This window comes from Lepidochelys kempii, chromosome 19, assembly GCF_965140285.1.
Source record: "Lepidochelys kempii isolate rLepKem1 chromosome 19, rLepKem1.hap1, whole genome shotgun sequence".
NCBI lineage: Eukaryota > Metazoa > Chordata > Testudines > Cheloniidae > Lepidochelys > Lepidochelys kempii.
The window spans coordinates 1,610,823-1,628,064 of record NC_136398.1 but is presented as its reverse complement, the minus strand read 5'-3'; the positions used below and the strand labels follow the sequence as shown (position 1 = coordinate 1,628,064).

Here is a 17,242-nt window from a genome sequence, read left to right as displayed (position 1 = left end):
GCGGGATCCCTGAGGGAAGGGGTGCCATGTACCCCGCCCTCGCTCCCCCTGGGGGAAGGGGGGCTCCTGCCCCTCTGTTTGGGGGGGGAGCGGGATCCCTGAGAGAAGGGGTGCCGTGTACCCCGCCCTCGCTCCCCCTGGGGGAAGGGGGGCTCCTGCCCCTCTGTTTGGGGGGGGGAGCGGGATCCCTGAGGGAAGGGGTGCCGTGTACCCCGCCCTCGCTCCGCCTGGGGGAAGGGGGGCTCCTGCCCCTCTGTTTGGGGGGGGAGCGGGATCCCTGAGGGAAGGGGTGCCGTGTACCCCGCCCTCGCTCCCCCTGGGGGAAGGGGGGCTCCTGCCCCTCTGTTTGGGGGGGGAGCGGGATCCCTGAGGGAAGGGGTGCCGTGTACCCCGCCCTCGCTCCCCCTGGGGGAAGGGGGGCTCCTGCCCCTCTGTTTGGGGGGGGGAAGCGGGATCCCTGAGGGAAGGGGTGCCGTGTACCCCGCCCTCGCTCCGCCTGGGAAGAGGGGGGCTCCGCCACGCCCCACACGGGGCGCGGGGGCCGGGCGCGGGGCGGGCCCTGCCAGGCCGGGCGCGGCGGATGAGGAAACGGCCGCGGCTCCTCCCCGCCCCGCTTCCGCGTTGCCACCTGCCGGGCCCGGCCCAGGTATAAAGCGGCGGCCCCGGCCCAGCGCGCCCGGCCCCGCCGCCCATGGACCCTCGGCGGCGCGCGGCGCCCAGGCCGGTGAGTCGAGTCGAGTCGGGCCGGGCCGGGCCGGGCCGGGCCGGGCCGGCTGGGGGGGGCGGCCCCGTTCCTCCCCCAAAGCGGCGGGTGGCCCCGGAGGGGGGGGTACAGCCGGGGGGGCGCGGGCTGCCCCCTATTCGCGGTAAGGGGGCGCGGGGCGCATCCCTGCTTTATTCCTTGTTCTTCTGCCCCCCCCCGGGATCGGGGCCCCCCTTGTGCGAGCCACGGCACCCCCCCCCGCCCCCCCATTCCCTGCCCCCACAGAGCCCGCTGCCGAAACGCAGAGCCAGGGCGAGGCAGGGGCCCGGAGGGGAGGTGCCTTTTGCCCAAGGTGGCGCCGCGGGCCCCTGGCAGAGTGGGGCCGAAAACCCAGCTTTCCCCGGCCCGGGGCCCCGTTTGCCGCACCGTGCTGGCCGGGCGAGGGGCAGAACCGCAGGGTTTCGGTTAGGGACCCCGGGGCGGGAGCCGTGTCTGTCCCTGGAGCAGGGAATGCCCAGGCCTGAAGGAAGGAGCTGAGAGTAGGTGGAAACGTGGAAACGTGGAAACGTGCTCTTTCCACCAAAGCTTGAGGCCACGGCTGAGCACAGGTGCGCTATCCTGGTACCCCGAGACTGCGTTTTGGCTCCTGTCATAGTGGCCGGACGAGGGGGGGTTGCGTGGCCTGAGCCCAGGACCGGGAATCTGTGTCCCAGTTACACGTCTGTCGTTGGCCCTCACGCCGTGACTTCGCACCAGCTGCTTAGCCTTGGTTTTCCCATCTGTGCAAGGGTTAATAACTGACCCTACCTCATAGGGATGTTTGTGGGGCTTACTCAGCTAACGTTTGTAGGGCACTTTGAAGGTGAAAAGTGCTATTTATGTGCTGAGAATGATGTGGCACATCCCAGGATCCTTATTACGAAAGCCATGGCAGAGGTGACCATTTTAACAAGTTTCAGAGGAGCAGCCGTGTTAGTCTGTGTTCGCAAAAAGAAAAGGAGGACTTGTGGCACCTTAGAGACTAACCAATTTATTTGAGCATGAGCTTTCGTGAGCGACAGCTCACTTCATCGGATGCATTCAGTTTTCATTCAGTGGAAAACTGAATGCATCCGATGAAGTGAGCTGTAGCTCACGAAAGCTCATGCTCAAATAAATTGGCTAGTCTTTAAGGTGCCACAAGTCCTCCTTTTCTTTTAGGAGTTTAAGTGAGTCTCATAATTTTTGAATACTTGGAGTTGGTAACACAGAAAATTTCAGAACTAATGTGAATCAGAGCATAAACTTGGAGCATAAACTTTCGTGAGCTACAGCTCACTTCATTGGATGCATTCAGTGGGGGGGAAGAACAAGTGCCTCTGATGTGCTATAGGAAGGTGATGCCCTATTTTGACAAACACTGAATTAAATTTAGTGCAAACAATCTGCATGTTAACAAGGTTGTTGGGGGATGGGATTTCTAAAGATTTCTCAATTCTTGTGATGTGCTTTGGAAACATAAACATGAAGTATCAATAAAAGAATTTCCAGAGTTCTTGAGTAGCTGAGCCACAGAGAAGAATTTGAAGAATGTTAGTGTGAAAACAGTTCCTGAATTTCCTTTATTTTAGATCAAGTCTTTAGGAGTTAACAATCACTATATTGATTCACAGATACGGTGTGTGAATGAAAAACAGAACTTGCCCCAGGAAAATTATGAACTTGGACAGTATTCCTTCTGCTCTGGGTTTTCCCAGCTGGAGTGAGATGTTTCCAGCTGGCAAACATTAAGTTGCTCAGGTTGACAAAAGCATGAGCTCCAGAGATACATCTGAAAACGATCACCTGAACTTGAACTGTGTGCTTCCTGCGAAGGGCCAGAGCCCTACAGAGTGTGAGCCATTCAGCATGGTGGATGTGGTACCCCGGGCAGCACAGGAAAGGCTCAGGATTTCGGAGCAGGACCTCATGGACAGTGCTGAGATGCAAATGAAAGTGGACTTCTTCCGCAAACTGGGCTACTCGTCAGAAGAGATCTATATCGTTCTCCAAAAACTGGGCTCAAACGCTGACACCAATACTGTCCTTGGGGAGCTTGTGAAGCATGGTGCTGCAGCTGCTGACCGAGAGACTACCGACCCCCCACAGGAGGCCGTAGAAGCTCCATTGATACCCCGTGGGGGAGTTGCCAACAAAACCCCTCCACCTGTGCCGCCATTGGAGGAGAAGGAAGGCAGTAATTTAAAACCCATTGTTATTGATGGAAGCAATGTGGCAATGAGGTAGGTTGGTCCCCTTAAGTGGGAGAAGCATCTTTAATTTTAGTATAGTTGGCATCAGATTAAATTATAAAGTAATTCCTTTACATTTCGTAAGGTTTTTGGTTTTGGGGAGTTTAGTGCTTATGAAAGGTACTAGATTAAAAACTCTGGAGGCATCCAAGCTCTCCACAAAGGTGAGGCCAGGCTGGGCTTTGGTAGAGCAGTCTCACCAACCTGTCTCATTCCTTCACCTCGAAGGGCAACATCTACAAATGTGAGGTTCAGTCTGTCTTAATGGCCCATTCAGTCCTTGGTTTGTCTGCCATGTCCCACTAGGGTGCGAATGATGGGGACTTCTATGCCCAGTGGGAATTTTGGACTTGTTTCATATGAAATGCTAAAGTTTTTGTATTTAAACTAGCAAGCAGAAGTGAAATCCCCGATGTGTAGTCCTGTTACCTAATTACTGTACGTAAGCTCCAAAAGCAGGAAGTTGCTCAACAAATAATTTTTTCAGGGTTAATTAGAAGAGGCTGTAGCTTTGAGTAAAGCGGCCTCTCTGGTCTAGTTTCCACAACTTTCTGGTTAAATCTCATGGCAGATCTGCAGATTGGGTGGAAGAAAAGAGGGACAGATTTCCAGTTTAGAATGACACTGGTACACCAGTTCTGCAGCATCATTGACAGCTGTGAACATGGAGGCAAGATGATGACGTATCTGCAAATCTCTCATACCTTCTGTTGAGAGAGCCTGCCCTCTTTTCATAGGCAATCTGATCAAGAGATCTGTCATGTGTACTGGACAGATTCAGTACTGGCCCAGGCTGGATTAAAAGTTTTCAGCCTCGTTTTGCCCCCTAAGAATGGTAAAGTGGATTTTTGGGGGGAGAAGTGGGAGGATATGAGGAAGGTTCCCCTTTAGTGAATTCTTTTTGCACATACAGTATACTTACCTCTAGATTTAAAAAAAAAAATCAAGTCCTATGGAACCAGTTGGCCAGAGGGTAGTACGCTTGGACTTCAAATCTGATTCCGCCACTTCAGTTTAAATACAAGTTTCCTTCAGTTTATATTTGATTGTCTTAATCTCTCTTATAATGAGAAGATACATGTCAGTGCACACAGAGCTACTCTAGAGGATTTACCTAGGGCAGAAGAAAGTCCTTTATGGAGAGTGCCTTACAGGTGTGGGTTTTTTTCCCCAAGTCATGATTGGCAGTATGGCTGAGTAAGACTGTATGAGGAAGGAAGGGGAACACCCTATCTCTTGACCGTATAACAGATCCGAGGGCCAAGGCCCAATTTAGCCGGTATGATCAGGAAATATTGTGTTTGCGCTCTGATGTTCACACTGACTTACCAGACTTTATAGCCAGTGGACTTAACCTGGAATTGTGTGTAGGAGAGAGATTGGCCCCTTTCCATTAATAATTGTTTCTCCAACAAAGCTGCATTTCCCAGCATAGTGTGTTCATGGGAGAAAAGACCTTATTTTAAGAGATGTGCTAGTGGGTAGTGTTAATTTTATTGCAGAAACCTTTAACTCTGAATTTTAGTGCATGCAGACAAAGTATTAGGCTACAGTGACCTCTTACCCCTGAATACTCTTCCATCAAGCCACCTCAAGCAAAGGCGAGTGCCTGGCAGATGTGGTCATGGGCAGACCAGGTGTGCGGTGACTAGTCTTCTTGATTTGGGACTGTGGAGAAAGATTCTCTTCCTCACTTGTATTGCATGAAATAACTGCAGAAAAGAATTGGCCCACTTGTCCATTTCAGAGTTAGTGGGATTTCTAGACCACCAGAGGGGTTGGGCCTTCTGCATTAGGGAGCCGTGTTGAGGAAGGAGGAGTTGAAACACATTCCAAGGGGTAAGGCATCCAGCATAAGTATGACTTGGTGGGTTTTTTTCAGTATCATGCCTGTAGTTGCCTCTTCTTCAGGGGAGTAGCTAATTTACATATCCAGGTTTATGCCTGCCTTGTTGCCTTAACCGTGCTTTTCTCTCCATTAGAAATGTGCCACTTGTTATGACTGAACTTTAGGGTGAATGATTCCAAAGCAAATACTGTTTGATTCTGCTCGTCAAAATATTTGTTACGATATATTTGAGAAAACTTGGCAGGACAGAATCTGTCCATCTGGAAATGTCTGTGTTGGAACACTTGATCTTCAGCTGCCATTTAGAGGAAGAATATTTCTCCTCTGATTCCTATCAGGATGTAGCAATACCGCAGCTGGAACGCAGTTTAATGTTTGCAAAGCAGGCAGTTGACTGGTGTGGGTTATTTTGAAGCTGTTTACCAGGAGGGGAATTCCATTCTGAAACTTCCTGTATTAATGGTGTATGATGTTCCCTGCTGATTCACTTGCACAATGAGCAGCAGGCCTCCCTGTACAGCTCTCAACATCATATGCAAATCTCAGTGGAAATTAGCTTCTACTTCCTTCTAAGGGAATTTCTCAGTAGTTGCCAAATCAGATCAGCCCGTTTGACCGTTTTCATTGCGGACTCTGACTTGTTAGCTGGGACTCCAGAAACCTGAATGCATGTTTTTCATTTAATCTTTCAGGAACTGTGGTGGTAAATGTTTGGGTATCTTTCAACTCTATTGGTTTTGTAAAAACTCCTTTTTGGGTATTTTTCCTCTGGCCACTGATGTAAGCTAACTGAATTTTGGGAGCTTACTATTTTAAAACCTTCTCAAGGAAGTTTTAAAGATAGCCCTGCCGCCTGGAAGCTGTCCCTGGGGTACAGTAAGCTTATGCATTTGTTTTGAATAATTGGGGGGGGGGGGGGAGATCTTCAGTTCCCCCTGTTTATCTCCATATCCAAATAGACCTTGCAACAGTCTGAAATTGGTCTGTGGCTTAAATCGTACGTGCAGTAAAACTAATTTTTTTTCCTGTTTGCGGTATAGTTGTATCCATGTTGGTCCCAGGAGATTAGAGAGACCAAGTGGGTGAAGTAATATCTTTTATTGGATCAACTTCTGTTGGTGAACAAGACAAGCTTTGAGCTTACATAGAGCTCTTCTTCAGGTCTGGGAAAGGTACTCAAAGGGTAGGTCTACACTGCAATGTAAGCCTAGGGTTAATAGAACTCAAGTTAGCAGACCCTGGGTTTGTTAATCTACAGCTTGAGAGTCTACACTCATTTGTAACTCCAGGTTAGGAATTACTGAACCCTGGATCCTAACCTGGGGCTCTGGCATCTACCCTGCAGTACATAGGTCTGAGTCCAACCACTCATATCCTGCACACTCCCAAAATGTAGACACTCTAGCCCTTTGTTCGTGTTGCAATGTGGGAAAACTTGACTCTGCAGAGGGCAAATAAAGTTGGCCTGTGGGACTGAGGGATACTTGTAGCATACTCCCAGAACATGAGTCCAGTGGGGCTGCTTCTGCAATAGGGCTTGAACCCTGGGTCCTGGCTTAACTCAGACTGATATCCTCCAACCCCTTGGGATCCTCGGTCTGAGCCCTGGATTAACACGATTTGTATGTAGATGGAAGGGGGGTTAGGCTCAAGCCTGGGCTTACTTTGCAGTGTAGACATACCCAGAGTGTTACAGCTAAATACAAGGTGGAACAAGATTGTTTAGAATAAGGAGTTAACATTGTAAGAGACGATTCAAGTGGGCAGATAACACTTCTGCAGTTATAGGACCCTCCCCCAACACATCTTTCAAGATCTGTGGGTCCCACACGTGCTTATCACAACATGTGGTGTACCTCACCCAGTGCACTATGTGCCCCAATAACTATGTGGGTGAAACCACACAATCACTATGCTTTTGAATGAACTCTCACAGAAAAATAAAACAAGAACACCCAATCACCCATGGACGAGCACTCTTCACAAAACAATGACTCCATATCTGACCTCTCAGTCCTCGTCCTCAGTGGAAACCTGCACAATACCTTCAACAGACAAGCATGGGAGTTTAAAGTCATAACTCTACTAGACACTAAAAATCATGTACTTAGTAAAGATTCTGGATTTGACTCATTATAACAATCGATAATCCACTGATCCTTCCTTGCCCTACTACTGTTAATTGCTCACTTCACCTTGAGTGGTCTCTTAAAACATGTTACAATTTGTACCACCTTGTATTTAGCTGGGATGCTCTGGGTATCTTCCTGACATCTGAAGGAGAGCTCTGTGTAGCTTGAAAGCTTGTGTGTCTCACCAACAGAAGTTGCTCCCCCAGCTTGGCTCTCTTTTTATTTCCTACAGAATGAAGGACCCATTTTGTTTAAACTAGAGAATTCCATATAATGATAAAATGGAAATATCACTTCAAATCTGTGTCCATATAGAGCCAATTCAAATGATGATGGTTCTATAATCTGTAAAATACCCTGGAGCTGGGAGTTTAAGGAGAAAGAATAGTAATTCTTGGTCCCGCAGCAGTGAAAGTTCTGCCCTGTCAGGTACTCATTTGACTCCCATCGCTGTTGTGTCTGAGCATGTCTTCAGTTGTAATATAGTCTCTGTTTCAGGAGCTTTAAAAAATTATTTCTAGGCTGGAGTTTTGCTCAGTGGGGAAGTGAACTTTGGATTGTGTTGGGTTTCTTTAAACCCTTCTACAATAGAACCTCAGAGTTACGAACACCTCAGGAATAGAGGTGGTTTATAACGCCGAACAAAACGTTCTGGTGGTTCTTTCAAAAGTTTATAACTGAACATTGACTTAATACAGCTTTGAAACTTTACTATGCAGAAGAAAAATGCTTCATTCCCGTTATTTTTTTAATTTACATTTAACACAGTACTGTGCTGTATTTGCTTTTTTGGGGCTCTGTTGCTGCCTGATTGTGTAAATCCGGATCCAAATGAAGTGTGTGGTTAACTGGTCAGTGTGTAACTCTGGTGTTCATAACTCTGAGGTTGTACTGTACTCTAAAAGGCAAAGGAGAAATTGTGTATTGTTGCTGTGGCGGTGGGTGGGAAGAAAACAAGCCGAAGTTATTTCATTTAGAAAGTGGCTGCTGCATGTGTTCAGTTTTTTCATGCAAATTGATAGGGACTTAAAAAAAAAAAACCTCTTACTGCATCAAAGCGACTAAACTGACAAAAGCCACAAAATGCCGTGCTTAGGCTTGTAATAGGAGCACTATTGAGTTGCTTGCCATTTTTAAAAATCTATTATTGGGGAAAGAACATAGGTGCCTTTTTTCCCTTTACTCACAAAAAAGCTAAATTTGGATAATGAGCCTTCTGCTTTCACTTCATAAGACCCTAACAAGAGGATCCAGAGGCCAAAACTCTAGTGCCTTTGGTATTTTTCACCCTACATATTGCTCACATTGATGTAAAGGTTTCTGGCATTTAATGGTTTTGCAGAGAAACAAGCGGTCTCTTTGAAGGTAGGCACTTCTGATATTGTTACCCAAAGAACTCAAGAGCAGGGTTCAGGAATATAGCATGCAATGGCTAATACAAGGACAGTTGTGTCCAAAGTTTTTCCACAGAGCATTTACTTCTGTATGTTTTATGGGGGATGTTTGTACACCCACATGCACCAAAAAAGATACCCCCTCTCATGTCTGTGCTTCAGCTTTTTCCAGTTATCTCTGACTTCATTTAAGTATACTGTACCTGCTTTATGCCTCAACACTGCAAACGCTGACTGACTGTGTAGCTCTGCCTACTGTGAGGACACAATGAGATTACTCAGTACTCATTACTCTGGTTGGCCAAGAGTTTGCCAGATCAATCTCTAAGACTGCAGAATGACTTAATATGGTATGGACCTTGGCTCACTACAAAATAAATTTCCCTCTCTTGGTATTGACAACTCCTCATCAATTATTGGGAGTGTACCATATACACCCTGTTTGAATTGGCCATGTCAGCGCTGGTTCTCCACTTGTAAGGTAACTCTCCTTTTCATGTGTCGGTATATTTATGCCTGCATCTGTAATTTTCACTCCATGCATCTGAAGAAGTGGGTTTTTTACCCACAAAAGCTTCTGCCCAAATAAATCTGTTAGTCATTAAGGTGCCACCGGACTCCTCATTTTTCTTGTGATCTGTGTACCTTTGTATTGTCATAAGCCATTCTGAGCCTGCGATGGTGGTGATATAAATAAGCAGATTTTTCCTGACTAGGTGCCCATTGCTTTTCCACATAAGAACTTTCACCTTTAAAAATTGTGATAAGACTTGCAGGCAGTACTCACAGAAAATACTAATCCTGTTTGTGTTATCTTACATTTATATAGCATCTTTTGTTATGAAGGTTCCTCAAGCAGTTTTGAACCGGGAATATCTTCATCAGTGAAATGCAGCTGCCTCTGATGTGGAATGTGACATTTCTTTATTGGCACATGTTAACATTACACTACAGTTTAGGACAGGAAACAAATCTTGTTCTCTGAAACTGCAAGGGAACTTAAGTAGGCACCATGTAATTACCTAAATTAGAATTTGGCAAGGATACAAGAGTTACAACCCTGTTTCTTGTGAAAAGTGAAGTGACATGTATGCTCTTCAGAGAACACCAACATGAGCAGTTGCCTTTCACGTGTTTTCTTTGGGTATCTGAGCCCCAGATCAGACTGTATGTAGTGATAGTGGATCACAAGATGGCCTGATCGAAGCTGGCCAGTTGGAATACATGAGTCTGGGTAACAAAATGAACTAGGCTCAACGGTAGTCAGTTGTAGTCTCCCACCACCCAAGAGATGCGAGACCAGGCTTTTTGTATGCTAATACGCTACTGCATTTCTTTGTTAACTTGGTAATGCACTTTAATGTAGTTCTTATTTGTTTCAAAAATACTTGACTCTGAACATAGCTTTCCAGAGTATCTTTTACCTACTGAAGGGAGGGTTGCTTAAACATAAAGCAAGTTCCTTGAAGTCTGATGGATTCTTGAGTTTGCATGGATCATAATCTAATTATTTTGCATTGTAGATATTAATATTTTTAGAAATGTAATATGAATTTTTGTTTAAGTGGGTAGTGAGGGGAAATTGATTCTCTTGAAGTGACTCCCCATTCATACTCTTCAGTGCAACATGCAGGGTCTCTGAAAGTCACCCTAAAGTAAATGCCACCTACAGCCCTGATCTGTCACTACTGTGAAACTAGTAACCTGGAAACAGTTGATAATATTTCTAGTTAATGTGCAACATAAGCACTGATAACATTGTGAATACTGGAACCTGCAAAGAAACGATTACCAGCCATGTGTTATATAGAAACTCTCCAGAGACTTATTGATCTGACTTAATTGACTGTTCATTAGGAAGGATTGTGTTGTGCAAGCAACTAACCTCTGATACTTGTGACTGCCCTTTTCTTCGGGTAGAATTTTTCCTTTTCTTGATTGTCTCTAACAGGCCAGCTGGATATAAAGAATTTATTCGGGGCTTTCAGGTTTGAAGCTGCCATTTCATAAACACAGTGCAGTCACAAGTAGTCTCTCCACATACTGGGCTCTGTATAATGAGGAGAGGATCTGTCCTTCCCCATCTTTACAGATGAGCTTTGTTGAACACATTTTTGGTATGAAGTAAAGCAAAAGGAAAGAGACTCCTATACTACAACCGTTTGCTGGTCTAGCTACATTGGCGACCCCTACTAGCCTGAACGAAGTTGTAGTGGCAAGAGGCCTTTTGTCGGTATCGCTTGCTTACCCCAGCTCTCCGAACAAAATGAAGCTGTACTGCAAATGGACTTTTCTGCCAACATAACTGCATTTATACTAGGAGGGGTTGCCAATAGCACTCTAGCTATGGGTTTGATTTCTCTTCTTTCCTCTCCTGTGCCCCCCTTCTCCCCCCCCACTGACATAGCTATGCCAGCAAAACTTAGGAGTCTAAATATAGGTTTGAGTGCCCCATTGTAAACAAGTGGGCCCCGATTTCAGAGGTGCTAAAAATTGATGAAAGTTGTCAGTGCTCTGCGCGTCTGGGGATTTGTGGGTATTGCAGCTTTAGAATAGCTTAAGACAGAACTACTGGTCCCCTCAACCTCTTTAATGCATTGCAATAAATGGACAAAATTCAGAGGCTGTTGACTAATAGGATACTGTGTCTATAAAAGTACCACCTTGAAAAGAATGTCTAAAACACTGGCTCTTCCTGCTTAGTATTGGACTGTCTGTCTCATGTGCTGTCTGTGAATACGCAAAAGTACATTGTATCTGGATACTGAAAACAAGGTCCTCTTCCATCCTCTTTAATGCAGCCATGGAAATAAAGAAGTGTTCTCCTGCCGAGGTATCCTGCTGGCCGTTCACTGGTTTTGGGACAGAGGACACCCAGATATCACAGTCTTTGTGCCATCCTGGAGAAAAGAACAGCCAAGACCAGATGTGCCCATCACAGGTGTGGAGCTCTAAAGCCAAAACTAAATCTCTAAAGCTTCCAATTGTAGCATTTTAATAAGCCTGCCAAGGTCCTTTTTGGGCCAGTAAGCTCCTAGGTAGCAAATGGAAAATAAGAGCACTAGAAACTTAACCAAACTTCTGACCAGTGAGATTTCAAATCCCTAACCTCTCCTCTAAGCAAGTTCTTGCTCAGATAAGGTAGCTGAGTTCAAAGAACATAACTAACTTTATTCCAAAATGCTTCCTTATTCCTGAGGTTTACTCACTTGATGTGTGTTACCTTTTCTTATCTCCAGAATTCATTTTCTCCTCTTGTAAATGGCCATACAGCCCACCTGTATGAAATGTTAACAGACAAGCAGCTTGGGGATCTATTCAGATGGGTCCAGGTGGTGATAATTGCTGTTTTGAGTTTCCAAGGAACAGAGGTTTGAGTTGTTCCAAAGTCAGTATTTCAGCTCTGAAAAGAAATCCATACATACTCCAGAGCACTATAAAGTCAGCCTGGCCACTTCCATCAAAGGCATGCTTTGGCCTTGCCTTATTGGTCTGCTTGTCATAGGTTGAAGAAAACATAGGGACTGGAGTTTCATTGTACTGCAGCACCATCTGCAAGTCCTAACTAAAATCAGGACCTCACTGTGCTAGGTGCAGTAAAAACACATAGGAGGAGTCAGTTCGTGCCTCAAAGCTTACAAACTACACAGACAGCACAGCTAACGTGTGCAAGACAAGGAAGAATCATTGTCCCCATTTGACAGATCAGGGATTGGAGGCACAGAGGGACTACGTTACTTGCCCAGGATCACAGCAGTTATTCCTGGCTGGGCCACAGACTGAACCCAGATCTTCAGAGTCCTAGTTCAGTGCCTTAGCCAGAAGACAGTCTTGGTCCATGTTAAATTGAGTTTGGGTCAGTGCCCTTTTAAACTGAGAGGTGTGGGTGAGGAAATTGAAAAATTGGAAAGATTTTAACAGTAGCAGTCTGTGCAGGACACAGAGTAACTGAAATGTCAAAGTAGCCACTGTGCCCCTTTGGAACTCTGGACTCTGCATGTTCGTAGCTCGTTTGTTTGTTTTTTGCCTGTAAACATTACACTTTACTTTTTTGGCATCTGTTGCCTGGAAATGATACCAGGCTGTGTATGTGTTTATGCCACATTTTCATGATTGTTCCAGACCAGCACATTCTCCGTGACCTTGAAAAGAAGAAAATTCTGGTCTTCACTCCTTCCAGGCGGGTTGGAGGCAAACGCGTTGTCTGTTATGATGACCGTTTCATTGTGAAACTGGCATATGAGTCTGATGGCATCGTGGTTTCCAACGACACTTACCGTGACCTGCAGAATGAGCGTCCCGAATGGAAGAAGTTCATTGAGGAGCGCTTGCTGATGTATTCCTTTGTTAATGACAAGTACGTTCATGTTCCCTGGTTGCTTAAAAACAATACAGCAGTTTTAAGTGACCATAGTACTGTGTGCCTTTGATTAATAGAAGGTCAGTGGCATCTCAGTGTTAGGAGGAGATGGCATGCAGGGGCTGGAAAGGTGAGTGTCAAACACAGGGTAAAGCAAATGACTTAAAGTGAGTATTTGAGAGGCAGTGACTCAGTGCTTCCTATGTGGAACAGCTCCTCCCAATAGGCAGCAAGTCACAGGGAGGGCACAAAGAAAAGGCCAAGAGTGGCTCTGACTGCACTTGGCTTGCTTGGAGCCAGGAACTCCTCCCTGCTGACATTCCTGGGCAGGCCTGGCACTGGTACAGACCACTCGCTTCCTCTGCATTACAAATGAGAAAATGATCAGCTGGCCCAGCGTGCGACAGCAGAGCACAGGATTGGTGTGACCAGCAATGCGGGGGAGGCAGCCTGCTCTGTTCCTGGGGCAAGAAGCCTCTTGCAACAATCTCGATCAAATCCTTCTCTGTTTACTTGAACAGTACGGTTGGGCAACAACCCTTCTCTGTATGGCTAATAAACAGGTCAGCCTGCCATGGGTCATTAAGAGAGGATTAAAAGGGAAACTTGTCTTACAAATAGTGACACCCTGTTGGGTCTAGAGGAATTGTCTGAATCAGACACTCCTGTGGCCATGCCAGGGTTTGTTTCTTGGCTGGCATAGGGAGGGGATGGCAGATGTGAATAACTTTTCATCCGCATGCAGCCGAGAGACTGAAACCTTGGCCCAGGAAAGTGGCTGCTCCTGAGTGATGCTCATTATCTTCTTTTAGGTTTATGCCTCCAGATGACCCCTTAGGGCGGCATGGCCCCAGCCTGGAGAACTTCCTGAGAAAAAAACCTTTGGTGCCAGAACACAAGAAACAGCAGTGCCCTTACGGTAAGACTAGCCTCATAAGCTTGGGGGCAGTGGTGTCTGTACAGAGTAAACTGTACACACTTGGTGAATTGCAGCAGGTCACCCTATGTTCTGCCTTTTCCTTGCAGGGAAGAAATGCACTTATGGGATTAAGTGTAAATTCTATCATCCTGAAAGGATCAACCAACCACAGCGCTCTGTAGCTGATGAACTACGGGCCAATGCAAGGCTATCCCCAACCAGAAGCCCCACCAGCACTGCCAAAGAGGAGAAAAGGAGCAGGAGACCTTCCCAGGCAGAGCCCCTCTGCTCTGTGTCCACAGATAGCGACAAAGGCTCTGTGCAGAAGGTCTCCATGGAGAGGAAAAGCTCAGCCCCAAAAGCAAAACCTAGCGACAGTCCCCTCCTAATCCAGGGGGATTGTGCCTTGGGCAGTGTCCCCTCTAACAATGGCAGCTATCGATCTTCTGACTGGTACCAGCACCCTCCCCCTTCTCCCCATATGGACTCTCTCTCTTACATCTCTCAGGAGCATCTTGACTCAGGCATTGGATCCCTTGAGAACCAAATGTCTGAGATGTGGCCTTGCAGATCTTCTGCTCACTGTGAGCATTCCCACCCCGAACAGATGGCAGTCTGTAGCTGCAGCAGACAGAGACCTGTCTACCAGCACTCTCCTAGTGTAGAGCAGGACACCCTTGGCCACTATAAGCACAGCTCTCGCAAAGCGGTCTCCTCTGATACTAGCTACTTGCCATATAGTTCTGAGAACTCTCTCACGAGGTCCTCTCACTCTTTCCCAGGCTATGGAGTGCCCGTACATCTAGCGGGTGGCGGGCATTATAGCATTCCCAATGAGTATAACACCGCAGCCCGACATCTTCGTGAATACTGGTCTGAGCCGTACCAAATGCCTGCCACATCAACACGACCTAGCAACATTAGAGACCCTCACCCATTGCCGAGAGCCCCAGGGCCAGCGTACGGTGACCAGTGCCAGTGGGCCCTGCCAGACCGCTTCGCAGAGGAGCGAGCCAATGTGCATGTGAAACTCTGTGGCATATTCCACCCCCATTTAGTAGATGCTGTGATGAGCCGTTTCCCTCAGCTTTTGGATCCCCAAAGACTAGCTGCTGAAATACTGACGTACAAGTCTCAGAACCCAGGTATGTGAGGCAGTCGATGTGCTGGGAGCAATGTCTCTCCTGTGGACAGCACAGCACAAATGGCATGGCTGCCTCCGTGAGGGTTTTCACCTTCCTCTGAAGCACCAGGTCCAAGATGAAGGCAGGATACCAGACTCAATGGGCCAATGGCGTACTCTGGTGTGGCCAATTCTAATGCACCTCACAAAACCGCTTGTGAGGAAACTGTCCCATCCTCCCCTAGGGCATATTAGCAGGAATCTGGGGAAAGGGGGTGGATTTTGCCTTTCTCAGGAGCACAGAGCAGGGATTCCCCTGTAGGAGCAGGTGGGTATGTCCTGTCCATTGAGCTCCTGCAATTGTCAGTTGGGCACTTCGGACCATGGTTCTTCCCATTAGCCTGCAGCATTCAGAGGTGGCGTAGCACACAGTCAGATGTATGGCGCTTTGAGAAAGATCTGACAGTTACGTTTGAGTGAGTGGGGTCTGTGGGGTTACTCTGAGACGGTGCCTTTTGCAATAAGTGTCTGTGTAACTACATCTCGGGAAAGGCTGGAGTCTGTGCTCATTGTCCAGTCTGCTCCTTAGTTCTTAACTGAGTCGCTTGTCTTGAACTCCCATCAGCCATCTTCATTTTGTCCTTGTGAGGAGACGGCAGATTCCAATAGCTGACTTGACCATTTTTACGGCCTTTCCGTGCCCTAACCACCCCTAATGAGTTGGCCTTATGTGGGGCTGCCCTGTGAATAGGGCAGTTCTTTCACCTGCTGCAGGGCTCCCGCTAATCCAAAGAGTGAGGAGTTAATCTTATCTCTGCTTGCCTGGAAGGGCCTGGCACTGCACCAAACCTCCATGTGACTTGTATTCTGGTCTCTGGAGCCTTGCCTCCTGCACTTTCTCCACCAAAACTACATTCTGTACCAAACTTCAGAGAAGAGCAGGCTTGTGCTGCTCTTCTAAAACACGTCCCTTATGCCCGGCCGTGGAATCATCTGTATAGTGCTGAGGAGAGGCCTGGAATGCCTGTGATATTAGCTCCCCCTTCGTCATCACCCCACCATAGCTGTGGGGATCAGTAAAATGAAGTGACTACGGTCCCACTTGGACTTGCAAGTTTTGTGTCTGCCCTTTTGCCAGTACAATTTTGATGGCTCCTCCAAATTCTTGGCAATATTCAGTATTTTCTCTTTGAATTTGCCACTCCTTTACCCTTTCACTCCTATATATTGTTCTCTCCCCACCCCCACAAGCACCCTTCTGACTCCCAAGATCTCCAAAGCGGTCTCACTTCTGTTTATGACTAATTGACCCTCTTAAGTCTGTTTCGGTTAAGGATATCTTTGGTGACTTGTAGATACTGTAACTAAAATTTTAAGATATACAAAAGCAAATACTGTAGCAATTGCTTCTGGTCCCAGCATTTTAATTAGGGTGCAAAGGAAACTTTCACTTGCAGGCCAGAAGCAGTTGACTTGTTGATACACATTGTATCTGTGTGGCGGTGTTTTTTTAATTATGTCCATCTTGTGGTTAAATCAAGGTCCTTCTAAGTGGCAAACCATGAGAGGGAGAACTGCGCACAGATGTGGCTGAGCCACCCCACTTCTCAGTGGTGTGTTGGAGGCTATTCTGTTCGCTGGTTCTTACCACTCAGATTTCCAGTGGATGGCCTAGCCAAATTGGCACCATGTGCCATGGAAACCACAAGGACACAGAAACCCTGTATACCTGGTTAATTATGATACATTACAAAACTGTAATGTTTCATGTTAGTAAGCAAAATGCTTCTTAATCTTATGTAACCTGATAACTTTGCATATTTGTAAATAACAGGAAAGATGTTTTTTAATGGTATTGTCCAGAAACTTGTTTGATACTATTTTACTTAGTACTGTACTTAACTCAGCCATTGTGTGTTAGTGGTGTTTTCTGGAAGAGTTAATAGCAATATATACTTGTTCTATTGCAGTCAAAGATCTTAGACACTTTTATACTTAAAGTTGACAGTTATTGAAACTTGCTGTATCACTTGGAGTCCACGCAGTCAGCTAGTCATGTGGAAGAGGCAGCCCTGTGTATGTCATGGCAAAGTAAGAACTTGCATTACCCAAATAAAAATGGCTAGGTTGCGTGGCTAGGTTGTTGGGTCTCTTTTTGATGGCTTTTGGGAAGACTGTTTTACAGCTTGGTGGGGATTTTTAAGAAGTGTACCACAACAGACTTCTGGAAAGGCAGCTGTGCTGTTAAGACACTGGACTGAGACTTGGGATCTCTGGATTCACTTCCCAGCTCTGACACAGACTCCCTGGATGACCTTGAGGAAAATCACTTAATCTCTGTTTCGTCTGTGAAATGGACATGAGACTTCCCTGCCTCTGGGGGGCTGGGCATAGAGACTCATTCATGGTTGTGAGGCTGAGGACCATGGAAGTGTTGGGATACACCATGGTAGCAAGTGTGGGGTTGGTCCAGGGAAATGACACTTTGCTGG

General features: G+C 46.7%; 1 protein-coding gene across 2 annotated transcripts; it reads left to right on the top strand.

Moving 5' to 3' along the window:
* The first annotated feature begins 602 nt into the window (after window positions 1-602).
* ZC3H12A (zinc finger CCCH-type containing 12A) lies at window positions 603-16,884 on the top strand. 2 transcript variants are annotated; one of them, XM_073318031.2, is made up of 6 exons: window positions 603-724; window positions 2,356-2,964; window positions 11,150-11,289; window positions 12,471-12,705; window positions 13,521-13,627; window positions 13,735-16,884. In XM_073318031.2, exons 2-6 carry the CDS (start codon window positions 2,495-2,497, stop codon window positions 14,778-14,780), a joined length of 1,998 nt encoding a protein of 665 aa, XP_073174132.2. In that variant the 5' UTR covers window positions 603-724; window positions 2,356-2,494; the 3' UTR covers window positions 14,781-16,884. The 2 variants fall into 2 exon arrangements, with proteins under 2 accessions (XP_073174132.2, XP_073174133.2); XM_073318032.2 differs by lacking the exon at window positions 603-724 and adding an exon at window positions 772-866.
* Window positions 16,885-17,242: the final 358 nt, after the last annotated feature.

Coding starts and splice junctions, on each gene's coding strand:
- ZC3H12A (XM_073318031.2), top strand. CDS start 2,495: ATGAGCTCCAGAGATACATCTGAAAACGATCACCTGAACTTGAACTGT. Junction 11,290..12,470: donor ACCAGATGTGCCCATCACAG/GTGTGGAGCTCT, acceptor TGATTGTTCCAG/ACCAGCACATTCTCCGTGAC. Junction 13,628..13,734: donor GAAACAGCAGTGCCCTTACG/GTAAGACTAGCC, acceptor TTTTCCTTGCAG/GGAAGAAATGCACTTATGGG.